Source organism: Solanum tuberosum, unplaced genomic scaffold, assembly GCF_000226075.1.
Source record: "Solanum tuberosum cultivar DM 1-3 516 R44 unplaced genomic scaffold, SolTub_3.0 scf00020, whole genome shotgun sequence".
Classification (NCBI taxonomy): domain Eukaryota; kingdom Viridiplantae; phylum Streptophyta; class Magnoliopsida; order Solanales; family Solanaceae; genus Solanum; species Solanum tuberosum.
The window spans coordinates 1,687,178-1,712,837 of NW_006238946.1; the positions used below are offsets into that span (position 1 = coordinate 1,687,178).

A 25,660-nucleotide genomic window follows, 5' to 3' on the forward strand; every position below is an offset into this window, starting at 1 on the left:
TCTTCCTTACTATTGAACCGTCAATCAATTTTGTTAAGGGTTCACAAGTTAATATACATGCATATATATTTATTTAATTTTTTAATACAAATATAGAATCTACGATAAAGCTAGTGGGTTCGTCTAAACTCACAAACATCCACCTAGCTATCAACCGGTAAATAAGGCATTAGGCACGTCATCTTAATCTAACTACTAAATTACCTTACAACCAATGTATGTATATATATCGCTTTCACTATATTAATAGTTTCGTGTTTTGATCAAGTATTCCTAAAATTTCCACCTTGAAAATGTTTTTTATTGGTTTCCCACTCGGTGTTTGGAGTTCATATTGGAGTTTTGATTAAATTCGAATTGCACACTGCAGGGTCCATTCGGGGGTGACACTCCCAACATGATTTTCTCCAAACCTAGGGCTCAAACCCGAGACCTCTAATTAAGGGTGAAACACTCTCACCAGTGCACCACAACCCACGTTGATTACCTTGAAAATGTTTAACATGCAATATACGTACCACCTTACTTATTTTATATGAAATTCTCCGTTATTTATTACTATGGTAGGGGCATGCTAGAAAAATAATGGTTCTATAATAAATAATACAACTGTGATTCTAGTTTGTTTCGTACCTCACTTATGAGTCGTTTGGTACGATAATTAACCAAAAAAATTCTATAATAAAATATAAGTTTATTTTATTTTGTTTTTTATTAGAAATTAGTTAGTCACGTGATTATGTATCCCACTATTTGCATTATAAATGGTATAAGTCATTTTATATATAAATATGGTGGAATAACTAATCTCATAAGATTATTGTCCATTATATATCCAAATCAAACAATTTCTTAGAGTGTGTTCGGTAAGGTATAAACTATAAAAAAAAATCTATTTTTTTCATATTGGATTGAAAAAAAAAAGTTCTCTATGAAAATAAGAAAATAATTTCTCTAATGGAAGTAAGAAAAAACAAATTTCACAAGTGGCATTTCACTTTGATTGTGTCCTCACTTCTCCCAAACCCTCTTAACACACTTTATCTTCACCATACCACACCCCACCCTCACCTCCCACTTTATTTAATTATTAAGTATATAATATACAAATACATTTAGGATAATATTTTTATTTATATATTGAACACAAGAAAATAAATAAGACACTCACTTATTTTTCTAAAATATATTTTTCATGAAAAAAATAATCTTTATACCGAACACACCCTTAGTTGTTTGTCTTAACCATGAAGAAAAATATTGATAACCAACATGGGTTGTGATGGAGTGGTAAGTACTCTTTCATCCTTAATCAAGAGGTCTCAAGTTTGAGTCCCCTTGGGTATGGAGTCGTCTTAATCAGGGAGTGATTTACCCCATGTGCGACTTCCTGATGCGAATTTAGTCGGACCCCAATGTGAGTATCCAGGCCCCCAAATACTATATTTTATAATTTATTTTTCTTTTTTTAGTTTTATCGAAACATTAAAGAATGTCCTTTTATTGGATCAATTTTTAAATTTAACTTCCACATGATATGTTTAAAACCACAAGATCAAATAATATTTTTGTATATATATATCTTTAGTTTAAGATAGAAAAAATAAAACTTTGTCATTAAAAAGAAAGAAGTAACTTTGAATTTCAGATATAAAAAATAATTAAAAGTTAAGCCGCTGATTTATTTTTAGCTTTAAGCGACTAATTATCTTGAGTCGTTAGAGACATCTGATGGGAAAAAAGATTGATAGAAGGATGATCTTATTCTTGGAGTGGGTATGAAACTGTTCCCATAAATTCATTTTCACGGGATCCAAACTAATTATGTTCGAACATTTCAAACTTAAGCTAATTAAACAATGATATATGAAGATTATTGCTCTATTTTTCAAAGATAGCACATGTTGACACATAACAAGTTCCCTATTATTGCAGCTCAACTAATTAATTTGATGATATAAAAAAAATTTAATGTTGGAACACAAAAATATGATCTTATTCTTAAAATTTTATTTATTTTATATGACAATATTTGACGAGCAATTGAATTTTATTAAAGAAATAAACAATTTTAAAGTTGAGATATCAAACAAATTAAATCATAGCTATTTGTGATTATAACTCATCTATTAATTAAGAATAAAATTAAAATAAAAAAATTAATAATTTTTAAATATTTGAAAGCCTTTTTTTCCCTGGAGTTTCCACTCTTGTCGATTCTTTTAGTAACTTGAACTCATAATTTTAAAATTAAAAATGAGAGATGATTATCATCCGAATAACTTTCTCGTAAATCTTTTTTTTTTTAAATATGCATATTAACAATAAAAAAGTGTCGTGTGAAATGAAATTAGCAGTAATATTCTAATAGATCCCCACAAATCATGGTGCACCCCAAAGACCATAAATGATGATGTTTTGAAGGAAAATCAAATGAATTTCAATAGCCAGCAAGCATCGAATGCATCCAAATCATAAATTATTAAAGACGGAGCTTAATTAATTATATGGTATATATGTTAGGGAAAATGATGAATATTGATGTTTAATTTAACTTCAAAAAGTTAGTTTGTAAGATGAAGATTATAATAAGTCATATTACCATATCAGAAATGTTGATATGAATCCTTCTTTAATATTATGTTAAGAAAACAAATATTGATCTATTAATTCGAACAACTAGTTCAAAGGGTGAAAATTAGTTGCCTCGATAGAATTGATGTGAAACGTTTTTTTTTTCTTGTGGTTTTATCACTATACCAAGCAAGCAAGCATAGAATCATAGATAGCTACTTTCATTATATTTCTTCACGCATTCAATTCTAAATCACTTGAATGCAACTTGATAATCTTTATCATATCACTATTTAGCCACATTGATTACACCAACTCTTTTTAAAAAAATGTTTTTATTACATGAAGGGAGAAAATTATAAGGTGGTGAATTAAATCCTCGCCAATTATAAGATAAAAATTCAGATAACCAACCAACCAACTAACCAATTGAAGTACTTATATATTTCCTTACGCCAACTCATGTTTTTCGGGATTAAAAAAAGAAAAAACTTCTCTTTTGTTTCTCTTTTGGTCCTCATTTCTTTTCTTATTGCATGAGCCATTCCTATAATTGACAAGAGCATCCAGGTGGGTTAGTTCAGGGGTGAAGTTCTCGCTATAACTATTTATTTGATAGAAAATTCAGTAGCTTTGACTCAAATTATTTATTTTTATTAAAAATTCATCCAATATAGTAAGCAAGAAAGATTTTGCTTTACAATTTACAAATTAGAAAATCTAACTCCGCTTCTGAATGAATTTACAACTAGGAAACGATTATAGAAACTATAAATGATAGGCAACCCTAATTACGTATATTCCAGGGAGAATCTATTATGACATATAATTCAACTTCACTAAAGATTATGTGATGTAATTTGAAGGAAGCTCAACTTAGCAAACCAATAAACAAACAAATTGATTTTCTTACTTTTTCTAGACTTTTCACGTAAAATGTCATTAATTACTCAACTTGAATTAATAATAATAATAATAGTAGTACGTTCTTCTAATATTGTCCTTAGAGACTGCTTGAGGATAGTATTAAATTAATAGTGAAGTGACCATGAGTTAATTTAAAGAATCGAATACAAAATCTAGAAATAAATAAATCTTATAGAAACATTAATAACTACATGCGCAGAAACTGATCTGAAAATTCTAGATTTATTTAGGGATAAGGGACATGATCCTTGTCCCCTCAAGCTTTTAATTCCTTTATCTATTTTTTATGTATGTATATGTATATTTATTTATTGCATTCAATGTCATCTTTTTAAATGTCATCATCGGCATAAAATGGGTATTGATAACAATAATATATATAATGTCACATAATATTATAAGCATAAAACACACCAAAATATCTGCTTTTTCTTATTCTTTTTTATTTATTAATTTCTTGATCTTAAAATGTAATGTATAAATTAATACGCCCAATTGAAGTACATTTCAACTATTTTACCCAAACAAAAAATATATTTCTTCCTCTGTGATTATTGATGACAATTTTCTAGTGTCTTGTTGTGGTGCTGAAAAATTGCCAAAGAATGAAGACTCCTTTTACCCTTTTCTTGATGTAATTATAATATTATAGTAAAATACTTGAACCCAAAAAAGGGGGGAAAGTAACACATTATAACAAAAATAACTTTTAGCCTCAATAAATATACACATTAATAATAAAGAGTGATAAAACATTTACCGACATTAGTTAATTGTCGTTAGATCCAATATCATTGTAGGCTTTAGAAACATTTATAAAGAGTGATAATTGCCGCTAAATGTCACTTTTGATGTAGTGGCTCTTGATCTAGTGTATGCTCTAGGTTCTTCATATATATATTTGCTGCATTATTGATGGACTAGATTTTTAATTTATAGAATCTTTTATTAAATATAGGGGGAAATTAAGGGACAATGAGAAAACCAATTATAAGCATAGGTCTAATTCTAGATTTATAAAGTGTAAAATAATTCTAAAATGGGATGAATCAATCATATAAATGCACTGATGGTGTAAGTGAACTTTTTACACTGTTACTATAATTTAAAATATTTTTTATCTTGATTTCTAGAGACAGAGACGGACACCATTATATTGTTATTTTTTCTGCCTATATTTGGTAGGGAAGCTAGAAATAGAATATTGTGTGACCTAAAATTGAGTTTCCTTAATTTTCTTAAAGGCTCTCCTATAGTTATTTCCAGCTTCAATATTTATTAAATCTGTATATATGTATGGTCCTGTCCATATGTTTGTGAGCTATATATATACAACTTGGAATTATTATTATTGAGGCATTATGAGAAGTAAATTAATTTGTACTCATGGAGTATATAAAGTATGGCTAGCATGATTATTGAACTGATTTTCTTGCTCGTTTAATGAGATAGTATGATCATTAAATTTCACCATGCATTGCTAGTAGTGTGTTTTTCGTATGGTGTAGGCTCGTGGATATATAAGATGAAATTAAGAGTATTGGGAATTTCAAAACTTACACCTAGCTAGTGGTGTATAATAATAATCATTAGAATGCAACTCTAACTTTTAACAGCAGTGGCGGAGCTAAGTGGTCAGTATAATATCCTTCATCAGAAAATTATATTGTATATACATACATAAATATCCTTGATGAAATTTCTGATTTATATCAAAGTTTAAATCAATGTGGGGAGTGAAAAAAAATATGGATATTAATTATTTTACTTCATGCACGTCCAATTTGATAAAAGAGAAAAGTATGTACAAAATTGGAAAATGAAGGGACATTGTGTGTTTAATTTCAAATGAATGTAAAAGAATTGTCTAGCTCTATTTTTTCAAAGGAGTAGTTGAATTATTAATCAGCAATATCTTTCGATAGATTTGTGTTCCAGTGTCTTCTCTTCTCTTTATATTTATATACTCAGACAACTTATTATTTGTTGTATATATTGTTTTGCCATTTTCAAGTAGTTGCTGCAACTTGCAGATCGAATTGACCGACCACAATTGGACTAGAGAGAGAGGCAAAGCCTACACAAATCTAGAATGTTGTCACTACCTACATTGTTCTATTTTTTTACAAATATAATTTTAGTTATATGGAGTAGTAACTGTGCAGGGAACTGATAAATGAAATACCAGAGATCTAGTTTTTGTAATGTCCGGTAGGTTCTATTGGAAACGGTCTCTTTACTTTACGAGATAGAAATAAAATCTGCATACATTCTATCTTCTCCACATCTCACTTATGAGGTCATATTGGATATGATGACTGCACCTATCATTTACTATTAGAAGTGATATTGATTCAAGCTTTGAGGATTGAATAGTCCTGTTGCAATGAACACTTTCTCTTTTCCATGCACAAATTTAAATTAGTTGGATCAATACACCAAATGTTTTTGAACAAAAAAATTTGCAAAACCTGTGATAGGGCACATGACGATTGAGTGATGGATGCTCAAATATTACTGTACGTATGAGAAAATATTTACAAGTGGGCCCTCAAAAAAGGTGTTGGTACTGAATTGACAAGAGGGAATTGCTCAGATGGTAAACATTCCTCATTTTCTATTCTAAGGTTGCAAGTTTGAGTTATCAAGGGATTGGCGCAAAAAGGTGGAAGCTCCGAGGAGAGGATTAAAAAAAAAGAGTAGCAGTGTCAAGTGTGTAGTGTATTTATGGGTAGTGTTGGGATTTCTCTAGGTAAAGCCTTAAAAGACTGAGAAAAAGAGGATTGCACATGTTGTTCATCTATGTTTAGTAACCCTTTTCTTGTTCTTCGAACGACGCTAGTGAAGATAAATTCCTTCTTTTCCAATGGATCCTTCCCTGATAATAGAACGAAAGTGAGGAATAAAAACCAATAATCAACTTACCATTTTTTATGTCCCACGATTCTGCTAGTTTAGAAAGAAAGTAAAACACCACCAGAGGCAAGCGCTAGGACAGAAAAGCGATAACTAAAAAAACTTTCCATGCTTCTTTCACACTGCCTCATTGGTGGTAGCTCTACATTGTAAATTTAAAATATAGTATAACATTTTTTTTAAACTTGTATTTAAAATTTAAATCCTATAATACGATTTTTAGGCAAGTTGAAATATTCTTCCCAACTAGTAAAATGTACTACCAAATACCAAAAAGTTAATATCTCAAAAAGGTTCCTTGTAGGCATGATTCAGATAATGATCACTGGAACTCACATATTTTATTTGATTAGTCAATTATTGTGTAGAAATTCTCCCTTTCACTGTTTTTAGAGTTTGAGGTGAAATGTGTTTACCATCCGAACAACTCCCTCTGGTCAAGCACTACGTACCATTGTCATCTTTGTGAATTTATCAATTTTGAATATTTTGCTACTTTTACTTATAACTTCCTCAGAAATCGAATGAAGCTTCTCACATCTTTATTGTTCCAATTAAACCCACAGATGAAAAATACAACTATGTAAGCATCAACTTTACAGAAAAGAAAGGAATAAGAATGTTGAGAATGAGTACTATCAAAGTAAAATTGAAGCTTCATGTGTGGTGGCTCTATTCAAGACTATCCTTTTGATACAAATGGCACAACAGTGACTGCATCCAAACTCAAAACTGGACCTGCACAACCATATCTATTAAGTGGCATATCAATTTGTACAAGTGAGACAAATCAATAACTCACATAAACAAGCAAACATTTGAGAATATAATCAACAAAAGTACAGAGCTCATTACTAGCACTAAATTTAAAGGTTGTAAAAGACCTTATTTCCTTTCTGTTTCATAAGGACTCTAGAAATATTTCGCACTGCATTCCTGTTATTTCTGTTGTGTAGAAAAGCATGATGACATATTGGTCACATAACCATAGCCTAAATCCTACTCTTAATCTGCTGTCTGCATCATCAAATCCGTTCCCTGAACTCAAATCATGTCATCCAAACTGCTAGGTAACTGTTTCCAGACAACAGTACTGGATAAGTCAACATAGTTCTTTCTCCCCGGAACTTTTCTTCTTTCCGTCACAAGATACACCATGCTGCAATCTCAACATAGGCTTCATGTGCACTCAAAGGTGCACAAGGTATACACACCCCTTCCCACAAATAAACATTTTCTCATGCATGGCTGCAAACTTCTAGGATGGTATACGGGAAAAAAATACACTAATTGTTCATTTCAAGGACTTAGTACTAAGTTTATGGGCCTCAAGGATCAATACTAAAACACCAAACCTAATGGAAAAATGCATTGGAAGGTTAAAAGAAAAAAAGACCACCGAAAAGCTACAGCAAGATTCATCAACATAAATGGAAAGTACTAGCAAATAAAACAAGTTGTGTACATATAAGAAGACAGCAGAGGGTGCACATATTTTTTGTGTATTTAATACCACTCAGGCGAAAATGTTTACCTCTAGCAGTAGGTTAAGCCTTGTATTCATCGACGCGCATCCATTTTGTAGATGACCATTTGTTACCTTTAATTACAGGGCACCCACCTAAAACAAGATATACACAATACTACTTAATTGCCAATCAAATAACCATTGCTCATTACTCCAGAATACAGTATAGCAATTAAAACTTTGTGAGCTAGAAGATGGATGTCAGTAAGCAATAATCAAGTTCTCAACGTTCAGCACCCATTATCCATATCTGCTTGTATGCAGATTACTCACCATGCAAACTTGATGGATCTAGAGTTGCATCAGGCTTCATGCTCCAGAAAAGCAATGCATCACCCATCTTTGGTTTTACAGAGAGTCCACCTTTTCCGCATTCAGATAGTTCATTCCACCAAGGGACTGCACTATAATTTCCCTTCGCAGCTGGGAATACTGTTTCACCCCCTTCATCAACATCTGACCTGCAGCACGCCAAGAGAATTGTCTAAGGGATTCCACGAGAATACATTAAGAATAAACCTTGCCGAGGAAACGTCACTTACAAGTACATTAAAACCGTCGCAATGCGTTGACCTCCATTTTTAGTGTTAAACTCATCAAGAAAGTAATCGTAGTGGGGCTCATACTTTTGCCCCACTTCGTAGTGGAGAATTTGAAGACCTTCACCATGCTCTGTAAACAGAAGCAGATACATCAATTCACATGCAGTTTAAGGCATTACATAATGACAAATTGTCACACAGCTCACTACTGAAAGAGGTAATTTGAGCACGTCTAGTAGTGTCGTTCAAACGAATCACTGGTTAAGCACGAAGATGATGTATCTAGTTTAAGGTTCTTTTCAAAAGAAAGTTAATGAACACTTAGGTTCATAGAATAAGCTATCTCTGAATGTGGAAGGAGCAGAAATGAAACTAGTGGTTGACACTAATAATGCCTGGAATAGTCACTAACTAATTAGTAGACTTACACTAGCAGGATAGGCCACTTACTACTTGACTTTGGACATTAAACTAAATTCATACTCATCCCCAACCACCATCCTCAATTCAATGCATATTAAATCTGCATCCAACAACTGACCAAAAATAACGCATCCAATTTTATCTTGGACAATGCATACAACTCCAGAAATCATTAATACGACGAAATTACATTAATTGGTTGGAAAGATAAGGCTCTTTCTGTTGGATCTCTAAAAAATCATTCCCCTTGGTGTACATCTATATTTAGCATACTGAAATTCCTAACAAATGTACTCAGTATATTTCTATTACTGATGATGCCAGAGAAAGCTGTCCAATTTCCTTAAATTATGGACAAATAGTATTGCTCCCTCAAGGTCCAATCTGTTTTGGAATAATTTGACAGACATGGTTTAAAAAAGGAAAACAAAAAAGACCTTGACAGACATTCTAAATATGAACAAAATACCAAACTAACGTTAGACCAAACAGTGTCTCATATAAAATGGAGCACAACAAGTCAAGTCAATGGAAAATGGGAATGTAAAAATATTTAGTTTCTAAATATAAAGGTGCTGGGACGGCAAACAAAACAGTACCAAAGAAATAGTGACAGAGAGAGTACATTAGATAACACCAATTAACAGAGTTCATCAAAAAAGGAAGAGTTAATTAGTGAACTAGGCAAAACCATTTTCAGACACCCCCAAGCTTTATTAAATGGCTATTCTTTCCATAACAGCTAGAGGGAAAATGGATCCTTCAGTAATAAGATGCATATTCATTCAGTTACATCCTTTGCTTTAAAAAAACGAAGGAACTGCATACCTGCTGGTATGAAGGTGAAATCTGCAATCCTTTTCTCAATATCCCTGATCACCTTATCACGTCCTCTCGCCAGAAATGTTCCGGAACTGGTTCGGACCCTGGCAAGGAGGGAATAACAGGAGAAATGAATTAGAGAATAAATGATGGTAGTACAATTAAATCTCCATAATCCTCAGCTGTACAACCTAGATTAGCAAGTCCGGGGTATGCAAATAATATGCTTACCTGCTGTCCATACTCTTGCCAGTAGAACTATCTACGACACTTGACTTTTGCATGTGAGGCTTGGCAAGACTAATCAGATACTCACATTCCTCCTTGGACTGCCAACGAGATAACAATTAAATTAGAGTCTTTACTCTTTAGGTCAATGAATCCGATAGATAGCAGTAAATGTATCAATCAATAGATCAAAGCTCTAGATTTGCAACACCAGTATCATTTCCATAGTTGGAAAAAGAAATTTCGACATTGAAAACTTCCATATGAGCCTATTTTTTTTTATTGAAATCAAACAATTCTCCTCCAGTCTCCTACAGGTTTCTTTGTTATTCTTTTTTTTTTCATACACTAAGCAACAGAATCCCGATATCAAATTCAGCTTGATTTGTTCACAAATCACAAACTAATTCTTGGTAAAACAACAGTGGCACTTACAAAGCATTTCTTATTTTCTTGACAAGGAAATTTAGCTCTGAGATAAGTAGTAGCCATAAACACAATGTACCCAAAAGGAATCACTAATTGTAAGAGATAAAATGTTAAAGATAGATACCAAGAAGTTATGGTAAACGTAGGCTCTTGGTTCCGAAGAAATCACTTCAACCCACTGATCTCTTTTTCCATCGTCGTCATCGTCTTGTCTGCACCCAAAAACAAGAAAAGCAAGAATCCCCCTCAAAGTTAATCAGATCCCTAAACCAATTGCGAAAAGAAAAAAACAATCTCAAATGAATGGTAACCTTTGAACAGTGTTGTGGACTATAGAGGTGAGATCGTGTGCTTTCTGAGAGCCCCTGGGAATGGAGATAATTCGGAAAGCAAGAAGAATGAGAGCGAAAAAAGACAACACAATAATCCCACCAAAGATCAGTGTGGAATTCGACGATTTTCGAGGCCCCATTCGAGAATGCCTCCCTTTAACTGCCATTGTTACTCAAATCAAGAAAACCCCACAATGAAATCTGCAAAATCTTGAATTTTTGAAGATCTAATCAAGAACTTTGATCAGCTAATGCGACTTGGGATCACAGCTCTGGCTGTTTTCTGGGGAAGAAAAGGAAACTGTGGGTTTTAAAATTTTGACTAATGAAAGACAATTATTTATTTATTTTCGCTAAAACAATGTACTTATGTTTGCAGACTTTCTGTAATCTGTGTGACAGATGGATGCATTATTACTTACTACGCCTAATTTAATCTTTGGATTTTTTGTGACAATAAAGTTGACCTTTTTACTTCACCCAAACAAAACAAAAAAATTACTCATATTTTCGTATTTATTACTCCCTTCATTTCATCTTATTTATTCATTTTTAATATTTGTTCATTTCAGAAACATGTTTAAAATCACGAGATTTAAAAAAAAAAAAAAATCTTAAATTTTATATTAAATTATAATAGAACATGTAAATAAAAAGAGTAGTTTAATGCACTAAGTTTTCACTATATGCATAAAATTTAGAAAAGAATCAAATTATAAGAATTTATTGTATAAAATCGTATTCTATATTCTTGCAAGACACTATTTTCACAGTTCAAAGCATTTAATTATAATATTGATTATTTAATATAATATCATCAAATGAAAATAAGTCATATTTATCATAACTCTTCCAAAAATGTTTCTTTAGATGGTAGACCACTACATTTGCTACATCCTACTATGCTAGTATTTAGTTGCACCACATTTTCTTCAAAACTTTTTAGTTCATGAAACTCAATTAGATAGCTATTAACTAATTGGCATAAAACTCTTTTCCTTAACCATGCTTAGTGGGGAAACAAACATTCCATGTTTTCTTACCCTCTTTTGAAGGTATATTTGGGTAACACATCATGGTTTGCTAGTACTAATTTTGCTTCTTTTATTTTTAACACTATCTTTTTTTTCTTTTCTAAAACCTGAATATTTTAGATATGAGTTCTGATAAAGTGGTAGAACTACTCCATCCTTAATCATACGTTTCGAATTCGATCTTTGAGTATGAAAAGAATTATGTTGGGAGCATCCCTCGAATGAACCATGCAGTATGCAATTCGTATATAATTGGAGCTCCGAGTAATTATGTTTTGTAGATATCCATTACACTTTCACATCATTTAGTTTGTAATTATCGTTGTACATGCATCTCCACTATTTTGATTAATTTCAAAGATTCTCTCAAAACACTATTAATAATTTCTAGTAGCTAACACTTTCAACATGTCTTATCTCTAGTCAGTATTTCCTCCCACCTTCGTTCAATTTTAATTATATCTTGTATTTATTATTTTTTAAACTATATTTTGTATTTATCATTTTATTAATTAACACGTGAAAAGAATTAAAGCGACACATAAATTAAGATGAAGGGAGTATTTGTTGGAGCAAATTATCAATAGGAGATTTCAATCTCTAAATCAGTATAAGTTGAATTAAAGAAATCAGATAGAATTTACATTGTCAATGAAAGACTTGGCTGAACATAGTGGAAAAATCGAGCTTTAATTTATTTATTTATTTATGTGTTTAACAAAATTATGCGTTTTATGTTTATCCTTGCAGTAATTATTTTTGCAAAATTTCTACAGTCAACTACCATCATCAACCTAACTAGTTTGAAAAAGTATGATTCACAAATTTTTGGCTCCTCATCGATATATAGATTAGGTCCCCAAGCTAGATATAATTGACTAACGGACTAAAATAAACAACTATATATCAATGGAAATAATTTTTTATATATATTTTATCCGTGTAATTCAACTCAGATAGATACATTATAGATATGTTTATATATTTCGTACCAAAAGCATATAGACACCCATTTAGAAGTGGGTAAGAGGTCATTTCATAGACGAATCTAGGATTTAAAGTTTATAAATTCTCAACAATTTAAATTAAAAAGAAAATTTTTTAATATAAGTGTCCGAGGGAAATCCAACCCTCACTGAGAAAGAGCAACAAAACTTGAGCAAATTATATATTTGTAGTTGAACAAAGAGCTTACTTTGTTATTGGATTCCCACACTCGATACCCTAGATCCGCCCTTGGTCGCCATCACAAGAAGCTCCTAATTAACTTATGAGCAAAATGATAATATATGGCATTTTCTCATGATTCCCAGACAAATCGGATTCGCGATGCGTCCTTCCTAGTAAGAGGAGAAACGCTCTTTATCAGAATTTTTTTTCTATTCTTCGTGTTCAAACTCAGAGATCCCTAATTAAAAATGATTGAATTTTATCCGTCCCATCACAACTCTTGATGGTACTCATGATGATTTTGCTAATAGACACTAGATCATAATAGTTCTCTAATAGATTGTTCTGCAAAAACTTGATGAATTGAAAGCTGAAATAGATGGAGTATCTCCAATAATAGAACCATTATTTATTAACAGCAGTTTCCACCACAGGTGCATCAGAGTAGTTCACAACCCCAATACAATAATTTCAATGATCATATATATGATACTTCCTTTTGAGTATCACACACTTAAACAAACAATGATATATATACAAGCACAATATACAACACATACATGAAATATGACTCTGTGTGCGTGAACGGCATCATGAATTGCCTAGAAGATCCCAAAAGTGCTTGTGACTGGTGGAGGTGGAGCCTTGTAGCAATATGGTTGCGGAATATAAGTGGAGCTGTGGCGTTCCATGGACTTCAGTGCAGGCTGGTTTAGATATGCATATTTGCTCTTCGTCCACCTGCAACTCTCAAATATGTGAGCGGGCAAAGTAGCTGATAAGCATCAAGTACTGAATCAGATTTTTATCATAAGTACATAGTTACGTCTCACTTACCAGTCCTTTATACCAACTCTCTTCTCCTTCATGTTCTCATTGATTTCGGAGATGTTCTTAGGTACCATTTTGTTCTCCATGTCATCATCATCTACCTTCAAGGAATACACGAAGTATTTGTATTCCTCCGCCTTAACACAACCAACAATATGTAAGCAAGTTAATTCGAAATAATGGAATCTAAATCAATTACTATAACTTAGGACAATCTTATTTCATTTTGTCTATGCTTTCTCACAATTCACAAGGTATCCTCGAGAAAAATAAGTATTTCCCTCTATCGGTCAGGAGATGGGACTCTATTTGTACATCAGTTGCCAGTAGTAGGTTACAGAGCAAGATACAGAGTTGTCAATTGACCTGCTATCAATCTTTAATAGTACAAGTTCCAAATTCATCTTCACAGTTTCTACAAAATTAGTAGTGAGATTAGGACATAGAAGAAAAATTGGGGAACAAAAAGCTAGGTCACAGTCAGTGGCTATATTTATCACCAAGTGCAACTTATGAATCTCTTTTAACTTATATTATATTCATACTGAGACAGAAAATAACAATGGATCTTCATCCAAAACATAATGTTATCATCTTTGTATAGTAGCCTATTGGGACCCTGTGTATATAATAATGCAACCTACATAATAAGCTTTTGCTTATGGGCATAGAAGTATAGTAGTTATCCATCAATTAATTATTATTATTGGCCCTTTCGGCTGAATATATGACTTTTAAGGAATCTTATTAGTAGGATAATACGCAAAGAAAGTGGAACACTCAAGTATAATCTATTCAAAGTATGGAAAAGTTGCAGAGTCATATTGTGTGATTTTGACATATCTCCCACTTTCTATGCTTTATCAAAAGATTTATGGCAAGCAGGACATGGATCAGGATAAGGAAAGATGCAATTTAATATGCACTATTTTCCTATAGTTGTTCACAAAGTGTATGTACATGACATGATTCATCTATATATAAAAAAGAACTGTGATAAACTGATATGAAAACTTTACTGAGAGATTGCGTGCTCTGATTCTGGCTGCAGCCTTGATGGCATCAAGGAAGTGGTCTTCTTCAGTTTTGCGCTTCTGCTTCCAATACTTAGCAATCTCCTGTTTGGTCTGGCTTGGTGTTGTCACTTTCCTGCTAAGAAGAAACCTCGACGTTGGTGGTGGTGGTGGAGGTGCTGGAGCCATCTTCTTTGACTTTTTTCCATCAGCTACACTTTTACCTTCCCTTTGCTTCATGATTTCAATAGATTCTTGCTGGATTCAGAAGTTTGAGCTTTCAAGATTATGAGATGATGAAGAATATATTTATGTACTACACCACAATATGACTGCAAGTTGAGACCTCTCAGTAGGGACGGATTTTAGACTAGTTGGTCAGAGTCAGGCCAGTGCACCATACCAACAAACAAAAATCAAGATAGAATCACAATTTTGGGACTAGATGTTGGAGGACTTACAGGCTTGATATACAATAGAGTCAGCAAATAACAGAAAACTATGCTGCAGAAATTGCTGATACTTGATCTAGACAGACGCCTTTGAAAACTGTGAAGGAGTATGCTTGATTATGGCAAACTTGCGGATATATATTTACAATAAATGACAATAGAATATGACCTTGATAGAAGACCTTTAAGCCACTTGCTTAATTAACTAAGAAATTAGAAAACGGCCTGTCATTATCATTTATCCTTATGTCAGCAATTTGGTGGGGCATTATCAGTTAACCACCACCATTGTCTCTGTTTTTTTGTGTGTCGTGATAAAAGTTTCTTTCCAAAAAGCAACATAGTTTCCATCGCAAGTGCAATGCTAAAAATGATATTGGATGGATACTTTTGACGGCAATAGTGGACAATATGCACTACTTCAAATTTTACAAGACGCAACATCATGAAAAGATTATTTTCTTCTATTCAAATGTTGAGATCTTATCTTATCCTCTCACACAGTAAGTCTAATTTTCTTTGTCAGCCCATCTTGCCAGAAACACCAAAACCAACCTTGAGCAGTCACTGAAGTGAAATCACAGAAATGAACACCAAACATTCTTGATGAGTAGCAGGTGGGATAACTATGTTCTCAATTTTTACAGTCAAAACTCCTATCTGGTACAATTTCTAGATTCATCTTGACGGTTCAGATTACACTGGTGCATAGATTTGGAAGAAAGGGAGATTAAAAACAATAAAGATCGCAGTCATAGTTGATTTTAACGCAGAGTAGCTTCAGCATCTCTTCTTCCAGCTTCATAAAATATTCAAGAGAGAGAAAATAACACGGTATAGTCCCACGCACATATTTTATCATCCACTTTATTGTGGCCCATCAGCCAATAAGAGAGCACACTTGAAAATTAAAATAATGCAACGTAGATTGATTTTGCTTATGGGGCAGATATAGAATACTAATAAGCATCCCATATTGAACCGATAGTCTATCAGAATAATTTATCTACCTTCATATAACCTCACTTGTAAAATTACACCGAGTATGTTGTTGTATTAGTAGTAGTACTAGATGTCCTTCAAACAATAATTGACCCACTCGATCAATTTGACTTTCTAAGGAATCTTATTAGGAGGATACACAGAGAAAGTTTAGCACTCAATAGTTGTTATTTCTATTCTGAGAAGGAAAAGTTGTACAGTAAGTCATAAATTGTATGATTTGACTGATCTCCTACTTCCTCACTAGTCACTACTTTTGATTGCCTAAACTTTAAAATTGAGAAAGAATATTCAAAACAATGATATCAATCAGGACAAGAAACAGGATGAGTCCTTGATAGAGGGGAAGCAATTCCAATGAGCTGGTAGGTGTTAAACAAATGATAAACAGGACAAGAGCCCTAAATTAATCAACCTCCTGAAAAAAAAAATCAGATTGTCTTTTGTTATAGTTGTCATCAAGGTTAATGTAAAATGATTCATCTATCAAAATTTACTAATCTGCAAGTACTAATGCTGTCTTTAATGAAATCAATATTAAACCTCACCTAGAGATTGTCTCTCTTCCCTGATTTCGACTGCAGCCTTAAATGGCACCAAGGAAGTAATTTTCCGCAGTCTAGAGCTTCTGCTTCCAATATTTTAGCAATCTCCTTATTGGTTAGACTTACCACAGCCATCTGCACAAATGACAATTTCCTGCTAGAAGAAAGCCTGCTTGGTGATGGTGGTGATGGTGGTGGTGGTCGTGAAGCAGTGCAGCGATCCACTTAAACTTTTTTCCATCAGCAACACAATCAACTTTGTTCTGCTTCATTTTCAGAGTCCCAAGTGACTATTTTTTCAATAGGATTCTTGTTGGATTTAGAATATCTTCCTTAATTGAGCTACAGAAACTATAATTGAGCTAAAGCCCTTCGAAAATGATCCTGGCAAACTTTCAGAAATCCTAGAGCAAATGTCAGGAGAGTATGCTATCGATCCAGACCTCTAAACCACTAGCTTAATTTACTATAAAACAGACATCATCATCCTCAGTTCAGCAGTTTGGTCACCAATTAACTAGAAATTATAACCACCATTATGCTGTTCTTTTTTGTGTCTTGCTACATGTTCCCTTTGCTAAGCAACACTGAACACGAACTCATTATCAGTGGAGTTAGAATGGTAGGAATGATACTGATGTCAGAAATTTGTGAATGTAGCAGTGGCCAATGGACAATATGTACAATCCCTTTAATCAAGAAACTTAAGCATATCCTGCCTCTCAAAGAGAGAGATATACATAAATTAAAAGGAAACAGAACTTCAACATGAATCTTGTCCAGCCATGATCGAGACAACTAATTATCTCAGTACATGTCTGCACCGGGATCTCATCAAGTTACAACTACTAAGATCAACCTTGCTAGAATTTTTATCTTAGTTCCTGCCCAACTCCCCACACTTCTACCTCGCGGAAGATTCATTATTGTTCTGAGAATTGGCTGGCGGAATGTTTCTTTTCTCAGCACAAACGTACCCAACGACACATATTTGAACTTGATGTTCATTATCAAGATAAATATATAAAGGATTTCCCCACTGTGAAAGGGAGAATCAACTCCTGAGCACCTTATGAAACTGCAGACTTAGAGGCAAAACTTAATCTATAAATTTACGGCAAACAAAAACATTACGGATCTTTAACCTCCATCAGTTGGCTTATAATTGAATCTTTCAGCAGAAATGCAGATAAGATGACTAATAATTTTGCAACGCCAACAGTCAAAATAATGACAACAAATACACCTCAATCCAATATAGTGGGGTCAGCTACACGAATCATCACAATGTATATTGCTCCATTAGATCTATCTCAATCAAATATTTAATAATTTAGGCTCTCTATCACTAAAAGTTCTCTATATTTCCTAATAGCACAGAAATCTTCTTGCAAAATAAAATTATTTCTCCTTCTCGGGTGGACATAGCTCTGAAAGAAAAGGTAGTCTACAGTTCCCTATACTAGAAAATGCTCATAAACCTATATTACACCAAAAGTTTGCTGCAGTCTTGTTCTGTCAAAATAAACAATAACTTATAAAACCAGACCACCCTTCATTTATTCCTACTACACTACTATAATAATGAACCTTTTATTGCAATATAACAAGAGAAGTTCAAGACAAATTTCTATAGGTAATGATTGAAGTGGACAATCAGAAAATGGATCATCAAATATCCTATATATAAGCTAAATAGGGGTAACATTCCGAATAAGAGGAATCACAAGCAGAAAGTCTAGAATAAGACCATAAAATTGCATACCAAGTAAGCATATATATGTACATTCATATGTGTGACCTCAATAAGGAGATCGTGGACAAACATCTTTCATGTCATAAAGACCCTGAATGCCAACAAAAACAATAAGGATTAAATGACCACAGTTAATTTCTTGGAAGCAAAATCAACTTATCAGTACCAGAGGTTCTCGCAGGAAAGATACTGCTGATGAGAATGGACAAGGGCCATATCATTGAAGGACAAGGAAAGATGAAAAGCTACGAAGCAAACACATATGCATGGCTATTTGACATGATTGACTACAGAATCAACCTTCTTCTTTCAAGGAAAAAAAAACTAAAATAAACCTCCTAATCACTGGTCCTCTTTTCTCCATGAAGAAAATCGTTGCAATAATCAGAGATGCCAAATATACAAAGAGAGCCTCAAAATAAGTTGGCAGAATTTTAAATTTATTAGTTTTTTCAGTACAAAGCCTAAGGTTTATCTGTAGGTAGGAGTCTCTGAACATCTAATTAAATTACCCAAATCACAAATCAGCAATCGTTTAACATTCTACTTCCAGCATACAAAACAAAAATTGATCTTAGCTTTCATCCTTCTTTCCAAATGGAAATTAAAAACTTCTGTAAAGAAAAGTCATAAAAGGTGAGTCTTTCTATTGATCCAGTATGAATATTTACACAAAATATGAAACAACAACTCACAAAACCAACAAAATGTAAAAATCAAAATCTCATATACACAAACATCATACATCTCTTAATCCATATACAAACCTCAACATCTAAAATCCCCCCCTCCCCCAAAAAAAAAATCAAAAATTAAATAACATGTCAAGTTTCAGAAGTAATCTTCAAAGCTTTATTTTTCATCCTATACCTTGCAGCTCTAGGAATAACCTGACTAGGACCAAAATGAAACTGACCCGGACTATCAGTCATCGGTGGCCCATCATCATACACATAGCCCACGACCTTCCCACAATTCATACACATCATCTTAGTCCTTTTCCTTTGAATTCCCCAATAATCAAGGGTTTCGAAAAAGGGTCTAATTTTATCTTCTTTCTCGAACTTGAATTTGGATGAATCAACAGCGGAAAAAGATAGAGTACCTTTATTGCCTGCTTCGAAGTAAAAATCCGGTGGGAAAAGATAGTTGGTATGGAGATTGAAGTTTGTATGGCACTCTTTACAACTGTAGATTGATGCCATCTTTGACGGTGAAGGGGTTCGATTGTGGAAAGGGGTTTTTATGAAGGGAAAAATTTGGGGAAGATGAATTGGGTTGTGAAGGTGTCAAAACCGCGTTCTCCGTGAATTTGGGAAGGCGTTGAAAAGTCTGATAATCTAGACGCTAGGCGGCAAGAACAAGGTTACCGGTCCGACCTAGGGCAGTGGAAAAATCACTTCATTTTCATATAAATAAGATAATATAAAAATTAATCCTACTAATATTTTTAAAGTATAAATATATTAGGAAAAAAGGTTAAAAATAATATCAAATTGTTGATTGTAGCTTGCCATTAAAATAAAATTATTCTTACCATGTTGTTATTATACTTATCATATGTGCCCACGGAAATTCTCAAATCACTTAAAATTACCTGATTTTAATTTAAAAAAATAACTCAAACTTAAATCCGACCCAATTAACTTAACCCAAACTTACTTTACCACCATCTCTAAAGCAAAAGCTCAAATATTCAATCCCTCTATTTCCGATGAATGGCAATTGAAAGTCTTCTATTACTTGTAAGGGATCCGAAAACAAGAAATAGAGAGTAACAAACATTGCATCTCTTGATTTAGTAAAGCTTAGAACTATCAAAGGAAGACGAAAAATAGGGTACATGATAAAGCAACTATTCATACAAAATTATGCTAAAATCAAACATTATCAACTAGGGTTCAAAAAGAAATCGAAGAGATTTGGGACTTGAAAGTTGAAAAAGGAAAAGGGATAAAATTATGTCGGAACAAGAAGTGAAGGAAACTGAGCTTTGGGTTTCCATTTTAAAACAAGCACACAAAGACTTTAGATTTATGTCCAATAAACTTTAAAAAAAGAAAGGATTGTTCTTTATAGTAATAGAGCTCAATACCATTTAATTTTAGGACGAGCAAAGTTAGCTAGGCGATTGCAGCAGGGGCTCAAATTGATTTGCGTCGGTTCATCGAGATAGAAGAAAGAGTAAGAAAGAACGAAGCGAGGACGAAGGGAATTATCCTTCCATTGCTTGATGACTTGTTTGAGGCGGACGATTTTGGTTATCATGTGAACTTTTTTGATGGAGCAAGAAGTAGCTATTGTTGTTGCTCTAAGCTTTGGGGAAAGATGCATGCATAAGTTGATGAGAGAGTAAAAAAAGGTCCGTTGTTATTTGCTGTTTAGTATAGCGGGTCGGGTTTCAGTTAAAATAGATAATTGAGTCATTTTAATTGAAATCGGGTTAATTTTGATTGATTTGGGGATTTTCGTCCATAGAGGGGCACGAATGATAAGTGTAGAGACGGCAGGGGTAAAGAATAACTTCATTTTAACGGTAAGGGTAAAGTCAATTAATAAATGAAAGTTGAGATGTATTTTTGACCGTTTCCCAATATATTACATAAGACAATTTAGTAAAATATGATTTTATTATTTTTGTTTTTTGTTAAAATTTAAATCTAGTTGAAGCCCATTTTTAAATTTTTCCTATTGCATTCAAAAGTTTTAGTATTTTCACAACTGCAAATCTTTTTGAGTGTATGTGGAATGATTTCTTTTGTACTCATATAATCTTTACGTATTTGATATGTCATTATTAATTTTGTGCTACCTTTTAAATGAAATGTCATTTTTGGATACAGTTTCAAGAATTTTCCTATGTTGCTTATATAATTTATTTTATGACCATCATACAAATCATTTTTGGATATGGTTTAAAAAAAAAATTATGTTGCTTATATAACTTATTCTCTGACCATCATACAACCCATTTTGGACATGTTTTCAAGAAATTTTCTATGTTGCTTATATAATTTATGCTCTAGCCATCATAAAAACCATTTTTTGACATGATTTCAAGAAATTTCCTATGTTGCTTATATAATTTATTTTCTGACCATCATACAAATCATTTTTGGATATGATTTTAAGAAATTTTTTGTGTTGCTTATATAATTTATTCTCTGACCATTATACAAACCATTTTTGGATATGATTTTAAGAAATTTTCTATATTGCTTATATAATTTATTCTCTAACCACCATACAAATCATTTTTGGTTATGGTTTCAAGAAATTTCCTATATTGCATATTTTATTTATTCTCTTACCATCATACAAACCATTTTTGGATATAGTTTCAAGAATTTTTGTATGTTTCTTATATAATTTATTCTCTAATCATCATACAAACTATTTTTGAATATGGTTCAAGAAATTCCCTATATTGGTTATATATTTTATTCTCTAACCATCATACAAAATATTTTTGGATATGGTTTCAAGAAATTTCCTATATTGGTTATATATTTTATTCTCTGACCATCATACAAAATATTTTTGGATATAGTTTCAAGAAAATTCCTATGTTACTTATATAATTTATTCTCTCACTATCATACATTGAATGTTTTTCATAAAAATACAATGAATAATATTTAATTATTAAGAAACAATGACCATTACGTGTTATGAATTAATTTTTACAATACATATAATTAACGTTCCTTTTACGATTGTTGTGTGAAAGAAGTAATTGTTGCCTCCAAATGATATATATTTTTAGAGAATAAAATCAATACTTATAAATCATATATAGTGGTGATTGATTTAGAAAGTTGGGAAATGGTAATTGAGAAAAATAATGTTCACATGTGGACTATTTCTATATACTCATTATTTAGCATAGCCCAGTAATAAACTAAAACATTTTCCTTGTAGAAAGGTACACATATTAAAGACCTATATTATATCATCATTAATTAATAAAAATAAATCGAACTCAATTTTATAATACAAATAAAAGGCCGACTATTAATGAATGGTAAATAACGCAAATATAGCTCAAACATAAATGATAGAATTCAAAAATTGTTGAAGGAATTTTTCTCAGCAAATACAGCTGATACGTTAATTAATAAAGTAAAGAAAATAGTAATTAATATAAAAACAACTAATTGAAAAGGTGACTGTCAATAACTAATCACTTGAGTCAATATCTCAAATGGTCACTCAACTTTGAGTAGTTTACCTAAAAAATCACTTAACTTTGTTTTATCACTCAACTATTGATATTTCACATAGAAAGTCATTCAAGCAATGATATTTTACTTAGAAAGTCATCTAACTAATTTAAATAATCTCTTCATTAAATTTTGTTGAAATACAATATTATTTTAAAATAATTTCGAAAAAAAATGCTCATTTTAATTATTTTATTGAATTTTGTTGAAATATATATTTTAAAAAAAATATAATAAAAGATCGCTACTACGCATCTTTTTTATTACTCCTTTTAATTTAGTAAAAGATTTATATTTTAAATGTGCAGTTGCAATTGACAAATTAAAATTAAAACCTACAGTAGCATTCCTATTAATTTAATAAAAAATAATAAAAGATTGCTATTTTAAACGTACAGTAGCAATTGAGAGAAAAAAATGCTTTTCAGTTCTAGCAATTGTTTTACTGGAATTAAATATGCTAAGAAAATGCTACTGTTCGTTTTTAAAAAAAAATGTAATTAAATAACTGAAGAAGGTCAATAAGATAATTAAAATAAATATCTTATTATTTCTTAAGAAATACTTTAAAACAAAATTAGATTTCAACAAAATTTAATGAATAAATTATTTAAATTTGTTGGGTGACTTTTTAAGTGAAATAATAATAGTTGAGTGACTTTCTAAGTGAAATACTAATAGTTGAGTGACTTTCTAAGTGAAATAACAATAGTTGAGTGACTTTTAAGTTATAAAATAAAGTTGAGTGACTTTTTAAGTGAATAATTCAAAGTTAAGTGACTTTCTAAGTGAAGTATGCAAAGTTAAGTGACCATCTGAGATATTATCTCCTAATCACTTAACTAATTCAAGTGGTAATTTAAATCATTCAATATTCTAGTAATAATTTTATTTAACTAGTTGTTGAAAAGAACAATATACAACATCATAATTAATGTATAAAAACTTTGGAGAAAAATATTAATTAGTAAAAGTATAATGGTGGCAAACCCTTAAAATATTCAAGAACAAAAAGATATGAAAAATTCGAATGACCAGTAAAACGGTTAGATATTTTTACACAAAAGAATGTTTTTTTAGAATTGGTTGTTATGTTATCCACTTATTCTACACACGCATTTAAAATAATTCCTACGAAGCAATAATTAAAACATACTGAATCTTACCGTCTAGCCGACGTAATCTCAATTGACACTTATAAAAAAGATATGAAGAATATGAATGACACGTGATGGTTAGGAATTTTTACACGAAATAATAGTTTTTCAGGATTGGTCGTTATGTTTTCCCACTTATTCTACATACTCGTTTTAGAATTATCACTACAAAGCTTTAATTAAAATATACCAAATCTTACGGTATAGCCAACGTAATCTATATTAACACTTAGAAAAAGATTATGAAGATTCTGAATGACCGATAAGACGATTAGGATTTTTTACACGAAAGAAGGAATTTTCATGATTGATCGTTATGTTTCCCAGTTATTACACACTCGTTTTAAGATTATTACTAAGAAGCTATAATTAAAATATACTAAATCTTACAGTCTAGCCGACATAATCTTTGTTGACTCTTATTAAAAATTTTGGAAAATCCGAATGACCGGTAATACGGTTAGAATTTTTTACACAAAAGAATGATTTTTCAGAATTGGTTGTTATGTTATCCACTTATTCTACACACACATTTAAAATAATCCCTACGAAGCTATAATTAAAATATATTGAATCTTACCGTCAAGCCGACGTAATCTCCATTGACACTTATAAAAAAGATATGAAGAATCTAAATGACCGGTAAGACAGTTATAAATTTTTACATGAAAGAATAGTTTTCAGGATTAATGGTCGTTATGTTTCCCACTTATTCTACATAAAACTCGTTTTAAAATTATCACTACAAAGCTATAATTAAAATATACCGAATCTTATTGTCTATCCAACGTAATCTATATTAACACTTAGAAAAATAATATGAAGATTCCGAATGACCGGTAAGACGGTTAGGATTTTTTACACGAAAGAAGGATTTTTCAGGATTGATCGTTATGTTTCCCAGTTATTACACACTCGTTTTAAAATTATCACTAAGAAGCTATAATCAAAATATACCAAATCTTACCGTTTAGCCGACATAATCTCTATCTACACTTATAAAAAAAATACGAAGAATCTGAATGACCGGTAAGGCGGTTAGAAATTATTACACGAAAGAATGATTTTTCAGAATTAATTGTTATGTTATCCACTTATCTATACACGCATTAAAAATAATTCCTACGAAGATATAATTAAAATATACTGAATCTTACCGTCTAGACGACGTAATCTCTATTGACAGTTAGAAAAAAAATTATGAAGAATCTGAATGACCGGTAAGATGGTTAGGATTTTTTACATGAAAGAATATATAGTTTTTCAGGATTGTCCGTTACGTTCCCCACTTATTCTACACACTCATTCTAAAATTATCACTACAAAGCTATAATTAAAATATACCGAATCTTCCCGTCTAGCCAATGTAGATCATATCAACACTTAAAAAAAGAATATGAAGATTACAAATGACCGGTAAGGTTTTTCATGATCGATCGTTTCCCACTTATTACACACTCGTTTTAAAATTGTCACTAAGAAGCTATAATTAAAATATACTGAATATTACCGTCTAGCCGACGTAATCTCTATTGACACTTATGAAAAAATACGAAGAATCTGAAGACTGATAAGAAAGTTAGAAATTTTTATATGAAATAATGATCTTCCAATTATTCTACACACATGTTTTAAAATTATCACTACGAATCTATAATTAAAATATAACTAATCTTACCGTCTAGCCGACGTAATCTCTATTGACTATTATAAAACAGAATATGAATCCGAATGACCGGTAAGACGGTTAAGATTT

General features: G+C 31.8%; 3 protein-coding genes across 7 annotated transcripts; all 3 read right to left on the minus strand.

Moving 5' to 3' along the window:
* Positions 1-6,930: 6,930 nt before the first annotated feature.
* On the minus strand, positions 6,931-11,067 carry LOC102605813 (probable prolyl 4-hydroxylase 10). Its single transcript, XM_006340722.2, has 8 exons — positions 10,701-11,067; positions 10,514-10,601; positions 9,964-10,061; positions 9,739-9,836; positions 8,488-8,617; positions 8,219-8,406; positions 7,952-8,038; positions 6,931-7,155 (listed from the first exon to the last, which is right to left on the minus strand). Exons 1-7 carry the CDS (start codon positions 10,886-10,888, stop codon positions 7,965-7,967), a joined length of 864 nt encoding a protein of 287 aa, XP_006340784.1. The 5' UTR covers positions 10,889-11,067; the 3' UTR covers positions 6,931-7,155; positions 7,952-7,964.
* Positions 11,068-13,301: 2,234 nt separating this feature from the next.
* Positions 13,302-20,849, minus strand: LOC102578369 (uncharacterized). Of its 5 annotated transcripts, XM_015304957.1 has the most exons (5): positions 16,772-18,508; positions 15,231-16,641; positions 14,776-15,027; positions 13,763-13,893; positions 13,302-13,666 (listed from the first exon to the last, which is right to left on the minus strand). In XM_015304957.1, the coding sequence occupies exons 3-5, from the start codon at positions 15,007-15,009 to the stop codon at positions 13,528-13,530; spliced, it is 504 nt and encodes a 167-aa protein (XP_015160443.1). In that variant the 5' UTR covers positions 15,010-15,027; positions 15,231-16,641; positions 16,772-18,508; the 3' UTR covers positions 13,302-13,527. The 5 variants fall into 5 exon arrangements, with proteins under 5 accessions (XP_015160443.1, XP_015160438.1, XP_015160446.1 ...); XM_015304952.1 differs by lacking the exons at positions 15,231-16,641; positions 16,772-18,508 and adding an exon at positions 20,620-20,849; XM_015304960.1 differs by lacking the exon at positions 15,231-16,641.
* Positions 19,230-19,904, minus strand: LOC102606361 (peptide methionine sulfoxide reductase MsrB). The gene has a single exon (XM_006340723.2). The coding sequence runs from the start codon at positions 19,727-19,729 to the stop codon at positions 19,349-19,351; it is 381 nt and encodes a 126-aa protein (XP_006340785.1). The 5' UTR covers positions 19,730-19,904; the 3' UTR covers positions 19,230-19,348.
* Positions 20,850-25,660: the final 4,811 nt, after the last annotated feature.